At 41.9% G+C, this 16,651-nt stretch overlaps 1 protein-coding gene and 1 pseudogene across 1 annotated transcript; both read right to left on the bottom strand.

Moving 5' to 3' along the window:
• Positions 1-402: 402 nt before the first annotated feature.
• On the bottom strand, positions 403-1,402 carry LOC122750224 (annotated as a pseudogene).
• An 8,131-nt stretch (positions 1,403-9,533) lies between these two features.
• On the bottom strand, positions 9,534-13,603 carry SLC25A6 (solute carrier family 25 member 6). Its single transcript, XM_043990970.1, has 4 exons — positions 13,359-13,603; positions 11,129-11,615; positions 10,543-10,683; positions 9,534-10,170 (listed from the first exon to the last, which is right to left on the bottom strand). The coding sequence occupies exons 1-4, from the start codon at positions 13,467-13,469 to the stop codon at positions 10,013-10,015; spliced, it is 897 nt and encodes a 298-aa protein (XP_043846905.1). The 5' UTR covers positions 13,470-13,603; the 3' UTR covers positions 9,534-10,012.
• Between the last annotated feature and the right edge of the window lie 3,048 nt (positions 13,604-16,651).

Genomic DNA, 16,651 nt, shown 5'->3' with positions numbered 1-16,651 from the left:
GGCCTCAGACATTTGACACATACTAGCTGTATGACCCTGGACAAGTCACTTAACCCCCATTGCCCCACAAAAAAAAAAATTAAATAAATTTTTTTTAAAAAGTAGATGGTGGGGGCAGCTAGGTGGCGTAGTGGATAAAGTACTGGCTCTGGATTCAGGAGGACCTGAGTGCAAATCCATCTCAGACACTTGACATTTACTAGCTGTGTGACCCTGGGAAAGTCACTTAACCCTCATTGCCCTGCAAAAAAAAAAAAAAAGTAGATGGTAAGAGTAATCCAAGGCCGAGGCTCTACAGAACAAGACCCACGGTATAATGGGACAAGGAACTGGAGAGAAGATGATGATTTACAGTTGAACTGGATCTCCAAAGGGATCAGAATGGGGAAGAGAGGAGAGTATAGCTTGGGGGCCAGTACTTTTATCCACTGCGCCATCTAGCTGCCCCCTTCATACAGTTTTTATAGAAAATCCATTTTTTCCCCAGGTATTACATACTCCCTCTTTGCGGGGGAGGGGTCTCCAGATCTACAATAATTTTTGATACTGGGCAGTTTTTTCTTTTACTCATTTCTCCAGCCTCAGTTCCTGAACCAGGGTTTTGTGCCAGGCCAGGATCTATGCCCAGTTGGGCTTTTGGATGAGGCGGTTATCTTACTCTGGGCCTTCTGGGTTTCTTTTCATCTTCTTTTTTTTTGGTCCATTCTAGCAATTTAATTACAGCCATGTAATTTTTACTCTTGCATTTTCTCAATCATTTCTTCCTTATATTTGCCCTTTTCCTTTCCTACTTGGCAAGATTTGGCTTTCCATTCAAGGATCTTTTTGCGATCTTTGTCCAGTTTTAGCCTTCTGATAACCACCTTGCTGGGATGAATGCCCAGATGGATTGTTGTGTCATTAGCCTTCTCGGGCTGCACACACTCAATGTAGATCACATACTTCTTTCTGTAAACCTGGACTACCTTGCCAAACTGCTGTCCTTTGCAATGTCCTCGAACTACCTGGACTTCACCATCTTTTCCCCTTTTTTTTTTTTTGTGTGTGTGAGGCAATTGGGGTTAAGTGACTTGCCCAGGGTCATACAGCCAGTAAGTGTTAAGTGTCTGAGGCCAAATTTGAACTCAGGTACTCCTGACTCCAGGGCCGCTGCTTTATCCACTGCGCCGCCTAGCTGCCCCTCACCATCTTTTCCAATGGGCATGGAGCAGACATTGTACTTCTGTCTCAACTTCTTCGAAAAAAAAAGATATAATTTTCCTCTGTATGTGGGAAGGGACATTGAATTCCCTCTTACAGTTCTTGCTCCAGTCAGATGTCACAAAAGGATTGAACTTCATTTTGGTTTGGTTTTGGTTTTGGTTTTTTGAGGGGCAATGGGGGTTAAATGACTTGTCCAGGCTCACACAGCTAGTAAGTGTCAAGTGTCTGAGGTTGGATTTGAACTCAGGTACTCCTGAATCCAGGGCCGGTGCTTATCCACTGCGCCACCTAGCCGCCCCCCTGAACTTCATTTTGACCTCAGAGACACCACGGAAGAGAAAAGGGCCTTCTGGGTTTCTATATTCACCTTCACCTCCCAAGGTTAGTGCCCTCTGGATCTTTGAGTTTAAGAGCATTAGATCTTCAAAGCTCTCTATGGCCTCTCAAGACTGAACCCCCAGATACCTGGGCCATCCTGGTGTGAGCACCACCATGTCACCAGTTGCTGCTTCCCAGGTCTTCAGAGGTTGTCACCTTGGGGCTTTCTGCCCACTGTGAGATGGGGAAGGGGGTATCTGCTCTTGCTATTTTTTCAGAACCTTGTAGCTACATATCTCTGGCTCTTCACTGGTAGTGCTAGAAGGCTAGACTTGTTAAAGCTGGCTCTGCTAGCAGTCCTTTTTCTGGATTGCCTTAGGCTCACAACTTTTTGTGTAGTTCTGGGGTGGCAGAAGTCATTCATTATGGCTTCTCATTGGATTTCTGAATTACATCAACTAGTACCAATTTCAGGTTTTTCCTGGAATAGGTATATGGGTGCTAGATGGTCTGTTATATTAAAATGAGTGATGAACTTGAGGTCAGGAGACCTAAATCTGAACCTTGCCTCAGACACCTCCTGTCAAGGGTACCACCATCTTCCCAATAACCCAGGCTCACAGTCTAGATGCTACCCTCAATTCCTCACTTCCCCTCTGCCCTCCCCCCATGTCTAATCTGTTGCCAAGGTCAGCTGGTTAGCATACCTGCCATAAGGCTCTGCCTACTCCATTTCATTCTCCATGCAGCTGTCAAAATGATCTTCCTAAAGAGCCGATATGAATGTCATCCCCCTACTCAATATTTTAACTCCAGCGGCTCTCTAACATCTCCATGATCAAATAAAAAATGATGTTTAGCATTCAAAGCCCTTCATAACCTGTCTCTCCTATTCCCACTCCACACCTTTCTAGTCTTCTTTCTTACATCTTATTCCCCCCATCCATGTACTCTACAAACCAGTGATATTGGCATCCTTGAAAAAGAAATCCCATCACTCTGCTTCAGGCATTTTCTCTGGCTATCCCCCATACCTGGGATGCTCTCCCTCCTCATCTCTGCCTCTTGTTTCCCTGACTTCCTTTAAGTACCAGCTAAAATCCCATAGGAAGTCTCTCCTGATCCTTCCCTGTTTATTATTTCCAATTTAATTCTGATTGTAGCTCATTTGTACATTGTTCTTTGTATGCTCTCTCCTCCATTAGACTGTGAGCTCCTTGAGAGCAGGGACTATCTTTTACTATCTTTGCATCTCCACTGCTTGACATAATGCCTGGAACATAATAGGTGCTTAATAAATGTTTATTGACTGCTACCACAAAAGTGCTATTAATACTTTCTTGTTGGGATAGCACAGTGGATAGAGCACCAGCCCTGAAGTCAGGAGGACCTGAGTTCAAATTCAGCCTCAGACACTTAACACTTACTAGCTGGGTGACCCTAGGCAAGTCACTTAACTCCAATTGCCTCACCCCCTCCAAAAAAACCCATTTTCTTGTTTTGGGGAACATCCTGTTTTTTACTTCCCTAGTCTTTTTTTCACACTAACTACTAGTAAGCCACATCTTCCCTGTTTCTTTTTCCTCTTTTGAAAACTTAATTGCAGGGTTTTACATTTATTCCTACTGAGGTAATCTTTGATGACCTCCCCATTATTAACATCAAGTGAATTAAGCAGGATGTACACTAGTGAACGGTGTCCTGAAGGCTGTCCAACACAGAGCCCAAATCAAAGAGGGATTTCCCTATGGATGGTGAGATTTTCTTGTTTACATAACACTTATGAGATTTATATTATTTTTACCATGATTGACCATGTCGAAGGGGCAACTCAAAGAGCTGGCCCATTAGTAGCTATCTCCTGGGAAGGCACTGCAGATGGCCAGTATACTATACTTTGAATTGAAGAATAGGCTGAATTGCCTTTGAAAACTGTGCAGTCTTTTTCAATAACCTTAAGCTTCTTCCTGAAACAAAAACTTCATATTAATAATTTAATCATGATATGTAGTGACTCTGACATGAAGAAGCCTTGGGTTCTGTAAAGAATTAATTGTTATTTGAGGTTTTTATGCCTCCTCGCACACTGGCCTGGGGCTGCGCAAACCGCACGGTGCTCCACCCACTGGTTGTAGCCTTGCCAGGGCTCTGGTACCTAACGTCATCACTACTCACCAATGCCTACATGGGCCTGGCAAAATTAATGATTGGAAGCCTAGTGAGGGCAGTCATCCAATTGGCTGGGGGCTGGGAGGTTTCTGGGATTGGGGGAGGAGAATTCGCCATTCTAACTGGACACTGGAAGGCGATAGGAGCTCTGCTGTGTATTCTCAGCTGATTTCCTGGGTGGTGGTATTTCTTCAGGTTGTATAATTTCCCTTTCCCTATTTTATTTCCTATTGATCCTGTTTGTGCTTTTTGTTTGTTTGTTTGTTTGTTTTTTTGGTTTTTTTTTGCAGGCAATGGGGGTTAAGTGACTTGCCCAGGGTCACACAGCTAGTAAGTGTCAAGTGTCTGAGGCCGCATTTGAACTCAGGTACTCCTGAATTCAGGGCCAGTGCTTTAACCACTGCGCCATCTAGCTGCCCCTGTGCTTTTTTTTTAAGTTCATTCTTGTTAAAATAAAACCTATTGTTTTGAGGGAGGCTGCCGGTCTCCTTCCTTGCCTCAATATTGCGGGCGAGCCGCTTAGCTAAAACTCCCCAATTAAAAATTGGTCCCTACAGTTCATATCCTACTTCTTATACATAATGGCCTATATAATGCCCAGCAAGTTCCTTCATTTACCAGTGCCTTAGTCAATTCTTGAAGTTACAGTTAAGATGCTAACTGGAATCATTAGAAGGAAATGTCAGGGAGTAAACCAAAAAAGTAAACCAATCACAGGTCAGGTTCAAAAAAAATTTTTATTTTAAAATTCTGATACTATATGGAAGTGAGGCATAGAATATCATGATCTCTCAACAATTAAAGTTGAGAATCACCCAAAGGTCAAGAGAATGATGGGAATGAGCAGGCTACTACTGATTACCAATGAGGAATTGTTTTAGATTATAAAAGACAATTTTGACTACATATAATTAAAAGGCTTTAAATAACTATGTTAAATTGAATAATTTGTTTAAAAAACTGTAGCAAAGTCAAAGGATATGAACAGGCAGTTTTCAGAAGAAATTAAAGCTATCTACAGCCATATTTTAAAAAATGTTGGGGGCGGCTAGGTGGCGCAGTGCATAAAGCACCGGCCCTGGATTCAGGAGGAGTTCAAATCCGGCCTCAGATACTTGAAACTTACTAGCTGTGTGACCCTGGGCAAGTCACTTAACCCCAATTGCCAAACCAAAAAAAAAAAAATGCAAATTAAAACAACTCTGAGATAGCACCTTACACCTACCCAATTCACTAATATGACAAAAAAGGAAAATGATAAATGTTGGAGAAGTTGTGGGAAAATTGGAACATTAATGCACTGGTTGGTGGAGCTGTGAACTGATCCAATCATTCTGGAGAACAATTTGGAACCATGGCCAAAAGGGTATAAAACAACATAATCTGTGACCCGGCAATACTGATACTAGGTCTATATCCCAAAGAGGTAATAAAAAAGGGAAAAGGACCCACATGTACAAAAATATTTCTAGCTGCTCTTTTTGTGGTGGCAAAGAACTAGAAATTGAAGGAATGCCCATCAGTTGGGAAATGGCTAAATAAGTTGTGGTACATGAATGTAAAGGAATACTATTGTGCTATAAGCAGATGGATTTCAGGAAAACCTGGAAAGACATGAATTGATGCTGAGTGAAATGAGCAGAACCAAGACAGTATCAACAACATTGTGTGTTAATCAACAGTGATAGACAACTCTTCTCAGCAATACAATGATCTAAGACAATGCCAAAAAACTCATGGTGGAAAATGTTCTCCATGGAGTCTGAATGCAGATTGAAGTATGCTATTTTCACTTTTGTTGTTGCTTTTTTGTTGTTTGTTCTTTCTTGCACTTTTTTTCCTTTTGTTCTGATTTTTCTCTTACAACATGATTATATAATGTATAACATATATCAGATTGCTTGCTGGCTTCAGAAGGGGGGAGGGTGGGAGAAAAATTTGGAACTTAAAATCTTTACATGTAATTGGAAAATAATTTTTAAAAAATTAAATTTGGGGGGGATAACTAGGTGATGCAGTGGATAGAGCACTGGCCCTGGATTCAGGAGGACCTGAGTTCAAATTTGGCCTCATACACTTGACACTATCTGGGTGACCTTGGGCAAGTCACTTACCCCTCATTGCCCTGCAATAATAAAATTTAAATAAAATTTTAATTAATTAAAAAATTAAATTAAATTTTAATTTTAAAAATTGAGACAAGAAAAAAAAAGCTGGCATTATTAAGAAAATTATTAAATTACAGGGGGGTGGGAAACATACAGGGCTGTAGAAAGATAAAAACATTTCGATCAATATCGGAAAAAAATCTGATACCCCAAATCTCTCAATCTCTCTCTCTCTCTCTCTCTCACACACACACACACACACTAGCCTTACTGAAGTAGTCGAAGAATACAAAGTTTTAAAAAGAAGTGAAAATTACGACTATATGAAAACATGCTTCAAATCACTAACAGTTAAAAGGGATGCAAATTAAACCACTCTAAGATTTTGTGTCATGGCATACAAACTGGCAAAAGATAAACTGGAATGACTATAGGAAGACACAACTCTACTTTTCAGTTGGTGGAACTACAAATTGGGCCAAGTGTTGTGGATATCATTTGAAATCATGCAAGAAAAGTGACTTGTGTATATTATTTGACCCAGCAGTCTTATTACTGGACATATATCCCTGAAGAAGTCAAACAGAAATAGATCTGTGACCTCAACCAATTCCAGACTTCCTTTCAATGGTGAAGACTGCTCATACATACCTGTCAACTGATATGACTCTTGTCTCCAATGTGTTGGAAGCTTTCTTTGTTTTCTACCTGTTATCCCTTGTTTTTACTACAGACTTTGACATCTTTATTCCTGTTATTCTTTGGAGCTCATTGGTTGCTGTTGCAGCCATCTTATACAGATACACCCTTCCATTGTCCACTGTGATACTTATTTTTAATTCTCCAGGGGCAATTGTATCCCACGTCTTGCTGTCACATAGCAACAGCAATAAAATGTTATAATTGGACCCCCCCCCCCCCAAATGGGCCTTTGCTTTTATGAAAAGTTGGTGATCAAGTTCTGCAACTTCCGGAAAGCAATCCAGTCTGGGTTGGCACAGTGATGCTACTCAGGAAGACCTGCATTCAAATCCTAGCTCTAAAAACCAATCCCAGGCACATGGTAAGCACTTAATAAATGCTTGTTGACTAACTAAAGACTGTTACACCCTACCAGTTATATGACCTGGTTAAATCTTTCTATTCACCTGTTGTTATCCTTAAGGAATTCAATATACATTTTCATGACCCTCAGTTTCTAGAGTTACTCCATTCTACCTTTGTTTCAACCACCAACTATATCACATCCATCACTAAAACAGCTCTACCTGAAAATAAAACAAAAAACCTAACTGAAATTCCCTGATTACAATTTCTTATTCATCTCTCCTTTTTTTCCCCCTCTACCTGTTCATAGAGCTTGCCATTATCTTTGGATCTAACCTTCCTATTTTCTATTCTAGCAACCTTATTGTGTTTCCTCTCCTCTCAATCACCATCTACCACTAATTACTTCAGTAATGCCCTTTCTCTTTGCTGTTGAATCCTTTGCATGCCTTATTACTTTTGGTAATCAACTTAGAGTTGTAACAATTCTGGGTACTACCTCTTATCTATTGAATAGGACTGCAGAGGAAAATGACAAATGTGGGAGACAATACCCTCTTGGTAAAGTTGTAAACTGATTCAATTAGAGCTGTTCTGTCCCACACTTTCCTATCACTTCAACTTCTTTCTTCAATGATCTGTCACTTCTAACAATCCCTCCAAAATGTCACCTGTTCCATTTTCTTGCCACAAGCTTATTTTCTCGACCCATGCAATATATGCCTTATGTCAGATTCAACTCCTTTCTTCCAAAGTTACAAAATTTATTGCTAAGTCTAATGACCTTCAGGCCCCTTCAGTCTTGACACCGTTGAAGACCCTCTTCTGGATACTATTCTACCTGGGTTTTGGGAACATTGCTTTGATTCTCCTAAATGTCTTTGCAGGATCATCATGTCCCATGTTTATGTTTACAATGTTTACCGGTCAAGGCTGTTCCAACTTCTATAGGTCAGTCTATCATCTCTATGCAGATGACTCCCAAATCTACACTATCTAGTCCATATCTAAAGCTTTTCTTTCTGAAACCCTAATTCTTTCAAGCACATCACCATTATTTCAGTTACCTTTGCTTCATCACTATGCTCTCCCATAATCAGTTACCTAGTCTTACCGTTAACTCCACTCCACTTACTCCCACTTCAGGTTCTCATGCTATCACTTGGATTAACGGAATAGCCTAATTTGCCACAATACACCCGATTGCCAAAGTACAGTTCTGATCCTTTCACATCTTTGCTCAAGGTTTAGCTTGTATACTCCCACTCTTTAAACCCTAGCTCCTTAAACTATGGGTAGCAAAAAATTCGGCAAAGGTAAGTGGTTATGCATACCAATTTAAAATTTCTGTTGGGCAAGAAGGGGTTGAGTGGAAAGTTTAATTTGTTTCGTCATATGAATTCTATCTCCTTTTAGACCCTTATCACTGAAATGTTCTCCACCTGTCACTTAAGATCCCTCTTTCCGATCCAGTGCCATCTGTTGTTTGATCTGCAAACTTTCGTTATCTGGTTTTTTGCCCTTCAATGCAGCTGTCTAGTTTCTTATACTTTGCTCCAATCATGTTGTTTCACTCCACCACCCCCCACCCCAACCCTAGAAAGTACCCTTCCCTACAGCCACTCTTCTGTATCAGATTTGGCTTTTATCTTGAAAAATTTTAAATTAAAATGAACTTTTGTGCTTATATTGTTACAATGTGCTTAATTGTCCTTTCTCCTTTCCCTAAGCAGTGTCTGATCTTAAGATTCCCCTTCCTCTCAACACCTAAATGTTACCCAGTAGTGCCATTTATCACCATTTAGAATTGGTTTTCACACAAATAATTGCAAAGTCCTGTAAGCACCCAGAGATTCTTTCCCTCTCCCAACTTTCCCTAGTCATCTTTGTGTCCTAGCCTCTGCACAGGTACTTTATATTCTGTACTGTAATAGTCAAAACTAGATTTTTAGTATTTGATTCCATTTTCTAAATGTTTGATTAACTTGTGGATATATCTGTGCCATTTCCTAGTTATCTCAGCATTTGATTCTATGCCAGCTTTTCCCACTATTAGCTACTAATTTTTGGTAAGTATGTTCCTGGCAGAAATGTAATGCTCACGGCCTAACAAAGGTTATAATTGCATTTGTAGTATTGGGATGTTGTGTAGTACGTTTGGATTGGATGAGCCCAGGTTTTGATTCTACTTGCTGTGTTATTGGATGAGTCATGTCACCTTTCTGACCTTTGGTATTGTCTCATCTGTAAGATACTAGATGTTGTATTTCTGAATAAAGAACCTGTATAGCATAAAAATCTATGTAACTGTTGAAAGGGTAGAAAGCTAATATTTCTTCCACAGACTTTTTACATAAGCCCAAACGATTTAATAAATCTTAGCATGTCTATTTGCTGAATTCAGTGCTGCTTTTGTATCAATACTATTTTTTAAACGATTGATGAGTATCAATCATTTTTTATTTTTTGGCAGGGCAATGGGGGTTAAGTGATTTGCCCAGGGTCACACAGCTAGTAAGTGTCAAGTGTCTTGAGGTCTGATTTGAACTTAGATACTCCTGAATCCAGGACTGGTGCTTTATCCACTGCGCCACCTAGCGACCCCCCAATGCTATTTTTTAATCCAGTAATGTTCTATGCTCACAACCCCCAAAACCAACCAAAACAAAACCATGTTGCACAATCAGGTTAATATCAGGAGTCTTAGAGTCTTCTGTGTATTTATTGTTTTACAGCAGAATGCCCAACACAGATCATCATAACTGCCAAATAGTCAGCTGTGCAAAATATATATAGTGCTTAAGTACAAATGGGAGACATGATTTATTTTAAAATAAATACTTAAACACAAATTTATGGTCCTACAAAAAGAGCATTTAAACTAGATGGTCTAAGTTGATCTGCCTCCTTGGACCCACAATAACTGTTATTTTCCCAAAAAACCAATAGAATCAATATACTGAATCATCCTCAGTTCCACTGTGAATAATGGATCACAATAAATGAGTCCCTTTTTCTAAGAGCTTTCCTTGGCTCCTCTACAAACATGATCTGGCCTGGATAAAAAGACAACAGGAATTTCTTGAAGGTCAATGGTCCAAAATGCTAAGTATGGTTAAGTATTCTACATGATCTATATTCACGGGTTCCATTTAGTTAGGATGTACTTAGATTACTTTCTTCAATTCATCATACAGGACAAGCACGAAAGCTCCACCCATGCCTCTAAGAACATTGGACCAGGCACCCTTGAAGAAAGCTTTGCCACCTTCATCTTTAGCAATCTTCTTCCAGCAATCAATTGTCCCAGTGTACATGATATCAGCTGTCAAGAGAAGAAATTTCAGTCAGAATTCAAGAATCACAATTTGTCACCGTTGGATACACACAGTATTTTACCTACAAAGGAGATTAAGATTCAAGTAGCAGCTGTGGCAAGACCACGTGCTACACAAGACATTCCAACAAAAACAATCAAAACTCGCAGTTAGCTGAAGAAAAGCAACATTGCCACAACTGTAAAATGTACTCAAAAACATTCTGTTGCCTAAGATTTTCAACATTTTCAGCCTGAACAAAAAACAAAATGGAGCTTACAGATGGTAAGAGTAGTTAAATGTAAAAAGCTATTTTACTATAAACAAATGCCACATGAAATTTTATGGTACAGTAACTAATTTAAGAGGGAAGAATTTACCTCCTTTGCGCCCAGACTGCATCATCATTCGCCGCCTTACTGTATCAAAGGGATAGGAAACAACCCCAGCTACAGCAGTCACTGATTGTGCAATCATCCAACTTATCACAATATGAGTGTTCTTCGGATCTGGGAGCATACCTGGAAAAGAGCCACTATTTGTTATATTCAAACCTCATTGCTCTACCACAACTTTAAATGTCAAGCTAATCTTAACAGTACTATACTACTGTACAGTTCAACAAAGTTATCTTAAAAAAAAAACTGTTTAACTATAGAAATCTACCATATCAGATCCAAATCTACCATTACAGAATATATTCCAAACAAAGCTATCTCAGCAAAGGCCATTAATGGTGAGAAAGCATCAAATGCTATCTTGTCATATTTTCTTGTAGTCAGTTTGTCTATCAAACCTCAAACTGCAGAAAGGTTGCAAGTAAAATACCCTAGGAATGGGACAAATAAGATGCCAAACCCCTCCACATAAGTAGTTATGATCACACTTTTGATTTGTAATAGAAAAGGAAATGGTTACAAATCTATTTCATCCAAGGTAATAGCAATATTTTAAAAGGACTCTTACCTTTTGCTGTATCATAGATTCCAAAGTAGGCTGCTCTATAGATAATGATACCCTGCACTGAGACATTGAAACCTTGATACAAGCCACGAATTCCATCAGACTTGGTGATTTTCACAAGGCAGTCTCCCAGGCCTTTAAATTCTCGTTCAGTGCCAGATTTCCCAACATCAGCTGCCAAGCGGGTTCTCGCAAAATCCAAGGGGTAGACAAAGCAGAGAGAAGTGGCTCCAGCTGCACCACCAGAGGCAAGATTGCCAGCAAAATACCTCCAAAATTGTGTGTGCTTGTCCACTCCTCCCAAAAACACCTGCTTATACTTATCCTTAAAGGCAAAGTTAAGGGCCTGGGTGGGGAAATATCTGATGACATTTGCCAAATTACCCCGCCAGAAGGAAAGCATCCCTTGTTCCTTTGGAATTCGGACTATACAATCCATTATGCCTTTGTACTGCTTATCTACAGCAATTTGTTTACTTGCATGCTGCACCTAAAAAAATAAAGCATAAAACAAATTGTTAGGAAAAGCCCCCCTCCCCAGATATGCAATCTTTATACAAAAGTACATTTTTGGAGAATAAGCAAGTCTAGCATTAAAATTAATCTTAAATGTTTGAGTGGCAATCTGGTGAATGAAAACGTATGGGACCTCTAGTTAAGAGCTTCAATTGAATGACAATTTAGCCTTTACAAGCCATCAAGAATAGGTAATGTCAGTAGACCTCTACTGCTGCACCCATCTAAGATGATTCATTTGTCAGGTAGAAAGGACCCTTAGAGGTCATCTAGGCCAGAGCCTAGCCTATATTTTATAGCTAAAGGAAATGAAGCCCAGACCATCTGACAGAAGACAAAACTAGTCAATTCTAAGGTTGTACTTCCCATTACAACATTAACCACCTGTATGACCTTGGACGAGTAAGGCCTGCAGCTACTCCCTAGGTTCCTGGTTTTCCAAAAGGGTATATCATATCCTAGCTAAACGCCTTACAACATATGTGCTCTGTAAATATGTGCTTAACAAACATTCAATTTAATTACTATGTTCTAGCCCTGCCTACCTTACAAGGTTACCAAAGAGTAATGGATCTGAAAGCCAGGAATGACCTTGGGATAACTAAGTCATTTCGATTCTCTAAGCCTCAGTTTCCTTAAGTCTACAAGGATAAACACCCATTTCTGGTCACAGGCTGGGGATTGATTCCAGTCTTGACACTCACTGCAGTGTGAACTCACTGGGCCCAAATTTCCTCATTTTTAAATGTTTTAAATGTTGGGGACTGTACTAAGTGACCTCTGGAATCTTTTTTTTAAAAAACTTTCCCATATCTGCAAGTGCAAAATGGAGCAAAAGGAACTGCTCTCCAGGATGCATTAAAAAATGTAAAGGCCACACAAAACACACGCAACGCTCATGCCTGCAGCCTAAAGGGAAGGGAAGCTCAAGGAGCTAGCACTAAGAGGCAGAAGACGTAGGCACACAGGCAAGGAGGCCCGAGTCCTCTGCGGGGGTCACCATGACAACCAAAGACGTCTCCCCCCCTCCCTTTCCATCGCCTGCCGCATTCAGCCTCCTCGCGACAGCTCAGCTACTGCGGCAGCAGAGCCGGCGTCACGTGACCAGTTGACGTCAGCCCCCTCCCGCTCTTCCTCATTCTTCCTCTCCCTTAAAAGGCAGCAGGGGGTGAAGATGCCGGGGCGGGGCGCGGAGGGACAAAGACCTCCCCTACCCGGCGAGCTCACGCATACTTCCGGGAGGTTCGCGCCAATCCCCAAGGGCCCGAGGGGCTGGAGGGAGGGCAGAAGGCCCACGTGTCATCGAGACTTGCCTCCCCCCCTTCTCGACACCCAACCGGGGGCTACTTCCTCCCCGTCACCTTCCCGTCCCTCCTACGCGACCTCCTCGGTCAAGGACGGGAGGGAGGACACGCGGGAGCGCGCTTGCGTTCCCGCCCGCCCGGTAACGAGATTAGGGAGAATCAATTCGCCGACTACTCTATCAGGGCGTTGTCCTCTCTCTCCCGCCTGACAAGGAAAGTGAAAGGGGAGAAAGGACAACTCGCGGGTGGGCGCGCGCGCCCCCGCGCGCCAAGTCCCCGGATTCTCGGGCCTACTTCTCCCACCCCAGATAGCCTTTCCTCCTTCCACTTTCACTCCTCGCTCCCCTCCAACTCCTGTGTCCCGGAGCTGGGCTCGCTCCTTTGACATTCCATGCCCCGCCGCAGACACGCACCTGCAGTAGTAGCTTGACTCTCTCGATGGGGGCCACCGCAGTCTTGGAGATAGCAGCGGCGATGCCACCGGCCAGAAAGTCCTTGGCGAAGGAGATGGCCTGTTCCGTCATGGTTACGGATGGGGAAAGTGTTGGAATTGGAAAAAGAAAGCCGGTGAGAGAGGGCCGAAAGCTGAGGAACTCGTTGCTGTCTGCACAGCCACTTGCTACAGCTCGGACCGAAAGGACACAGCGCTCCGCGCGCAGGCGCTAAAGCCACTACGCCCCGCCCCCTGCGGCCCCCTCCGGACGCTCCCATTGGCTGGTCTGGAACTAGGAGGGGGTGGGGAAAAGGGGAAGGGGGGCTGTCTCGGAGTTCGGGGCCTCCCCTCTAGGCTCCCGCCCTGCGCCCCGCATGTGTCTATGGGAGAACAAAAGCCCACGTCCCGGCATCTGGGCCTTGGCCTAGCAGACGAATAGGCATGTGTGTGCGCTTTTGACCTGCTGGGGCTGGGGCCAGGGATGGGGGTCGTTCTCTAGGGGGGCCCGAGAGGGGCCAGGACTGGAGGACTGCAGCCAGGACGTGAATGATGGATGAGCCAGGCCTAAGGCCTGAGACCAGCCGGCAGCTTATCCTCTGATGGTAATCGGCTTGACCCGTCACCCTGAAGGACTCTGTCACCCAGGGAAACATGGTTTCTGAGACTCACTGCCCATTCATCAGACGCCTTACACCCCCAACCAATTTGACCCAGCACCCCACCCCATGTGCGTAAGAAACCCAGCCAGACATTTTCTGGACTGCCATCGTGGTGACTGTCATTTTATGTCCCCCCCTCTTCCTTCTCAGCTGATCGATCTCACTCTTGGAGCCACATGGGACTTGGAATTCCTTTTTAAATAATTTTTTTTAAATTTCTACCTTTTTCTTACAAAGCAAAAACTTCTCCCAGTATCTCTCTTCTCCCACATAATACATAGGTATAAAATTTTAAAGGAAAAATAAAACAGTAAAACTGATCAATACATCACAAATAACTGAAAATTTGCCATGTTCCACACCACTGCAAAGGAGTGGAGTGGTGTAATTGACTTGGAATGTCAAAGGTAGAAGTGAACTTTACCTGGATTACTATAAAAAAAAATCCTAAATTATTTGGGAGTTGTGTTTCTGTGACCTTGGGCAAATCACACTAGGCCTCAGATTTCTTAGGCCTCTAAAGATTGCATGACCTTTCAGACCATTTCCCCACCCTCACCTCAGCTCTCACTCATGCATATTTCTTACAGAGCACAAAAAAAAAACCAAACCCCAAACTGGACTAGGAGTAAAAAGACCAGATTTTTTAAAAGTGGCTCCAACTAATATTTTAATAGCAGTCAGTTGTCAAGTTAAAGCTTTCTTTCCATCACCCACCCCATACACACACACTTAATAGTATTTTGTTGTTTTCCAATTACACCTAAGGATAGTTTTCAACATTATTTTTTATAAAATTTTAATTCTAAAGTTTTTCTCCTTCCTATCCCCCTCTCCAAGACAGCAAGCAATCTGATATAGGTTATGCAGGTACAATCATGTTTTCACATTGCTACTAAGCTTTCTGAGCTTCAATTTCTCCATGCAAAATGATAATAATAATACTATATGTGAAAATGGTCCCAAATTTAGAACTTAGGTTCAAATTCTAATTCACACTAATTCACTAATACTAACTTTTAACACTGACTGGAACAAGGTATTCAACCTCTCTGAGCTTCTGTTTCCTCATTTGTAAAATGTCATTGCTGATAGTGTGGAAAGAACCCTAAACTTTGGAAAGAGAGGCCCTGGATTCCAGTCTTGACTTTCACTACCTTCTTGATCTTGAGCAGGTCACAACCTCTCTGCAGTTCAGTTACCTCATTTATACAATAAGGGAGTTAGGGAGCCTCTAAGGTCACTTCTATCTCTAAATCTGATCCTGTGACCTAGATCATAAAGTTGCTGGCCAAGGTCATACATCCAGTTAGTGGCAGGGCCTGTTTCCCCTGACTCCTGCCTAGTCCAGTGCTCTTCCCCATTATGTTGCTGCTCACATTTCACATGGAAGTTAAATACTTTTTTTTTTTTTTTGGGTGAGGCAACTGGGGTTAAGTGACTTGCCCAGGGTCACACAGCTAGTAAGTGTCAAATGTCTGAGGCCAGATTTGAACTCAGGTCCTCCTGAATCCAGGGCCGGTGCTTTATCCACTGTGCCACCTAGCTGCCCCAGAAGTTAAATACTAATGAGTGGCAACCCCTTCTAACAGTTACCTTAAGATTTCAAGTGACCCTGGGCTTCAATTTCCTTGTCCATATAATAAGCATAATTATAGTTGTACTATTTATCACCATAGGGTTGCTGTGAGGATGTCACAGCTAAAAGGAACCTGTAGAAATCATGTAGCCAGACCAACCCAATTTTATAGGTGAGGAAAAAGTCCTGAAGATGGGATATGGCTTTGAAATGACTTTTTATGATGGAAAAGTAGTATGTAACCATGAATTATCATGTGGCTCAGTGTCAACATAAATTGTTCTGACAGAGGGAAAAAAAAAGATATGTGATTTACCTGAAATGGTTTATACTAAATTATAGGAGTCAATTTGAACTGAGCCTAGAAAGGTATGATTTGGATAGATGCAGAGAAGACTTGAAGCTGTACTCAGTAATAATGGCTACATTGTCCCAGCAGGGAATTGTGATATTATAGGCCTGTGTAAATTAATTCATTGAAGGAAATGCTAAATTTCAGTTAGAGGTTAGAAAAATGTCATTTTCTCCCCAACAGAAGTTTACAGACCCCACAAAATCTAAACACAGGAGCCTGTGGCCACCTGATCTATACACTGCAAGTTTAACAACTTTATTCCTCCCCCTTCCCTATTCCAAGTTACTGGCATAGCTGCGAAATCCTAAGGTCACTACTACTTTCCCCCCAAGTCTCAAGTTCACTGGTGCGAGTTTCCGGGGTAAAGGGGATAAGACTGGGGCTATGATGATGACAGCTATTTCTAAATATAGATTGTTCAAAAGTTGTGAATTTATCTGTAGCTCAGAGGTCATTTGTCTTACTTTTTGCTTCCACAGTTCCAATGTACCAAAGTCCATCTCCACCCTCAGTCCTCTCCCCCTCCCATTAACTTTTCTTGGAAAAGAGAAGCAATCTCTGTGTTGGATCCAGAAATGACATGCAGTAGTGCAGTGGGCTCATTTGAAAATAGGGCACTCAAAAGTATGCCAAGTATGCCTTTATTTCCCAGTCTTATATAGAGGTTTGTAGAGGGAACA

The sequence above is a fragment of the Dromiciops gliroides genome, chromosome 3 (genome assembly GCF_019393635.1).
Source record: "Dromiciops gliroides isolate mDroGli1 chromosome 3, mDroGli1.pri, whole genome shotgun sequence".
NCBI lineage: Eukaryota > Metazoa > Chordata > Mammalia > Microbiotheria > Microbiotheriidae > Dromiciops > Dromiciops gliroides.
Note: the sequence above shows the minus strand (reverse complement) of the source record. Positions and strands in the feature narration are given on the sequence as shown.

What these genes read in the sequence shown, in the direction of transcription:
- SLC25A6 (XM_043990970.1), bottom strand. Translation starts at nt 13,469, where the DNA reads ATGACGGAACAGGCCATCTCCTTCGCCAAGGACTTTCTGGCCGGTGGC. An exon ending in AATCTATGATACAGCAAAAG is followed by an intron (nt 10,684 to 11,128) that starts GTAAGAGTCCTT and finishes GCTCTTTTCCAG; the next exon opens with GTATGCTCCCAGATCCGAAG. An exon ending in GCAGTCTGGGCGCAAAGGAG is followed by an intron (nt 10,171 to 10,542) that starts GTAAATTCTTCC and finishes TTCTCTTGACAG; the next exon opens with CTGATATCATGTACACTGGG.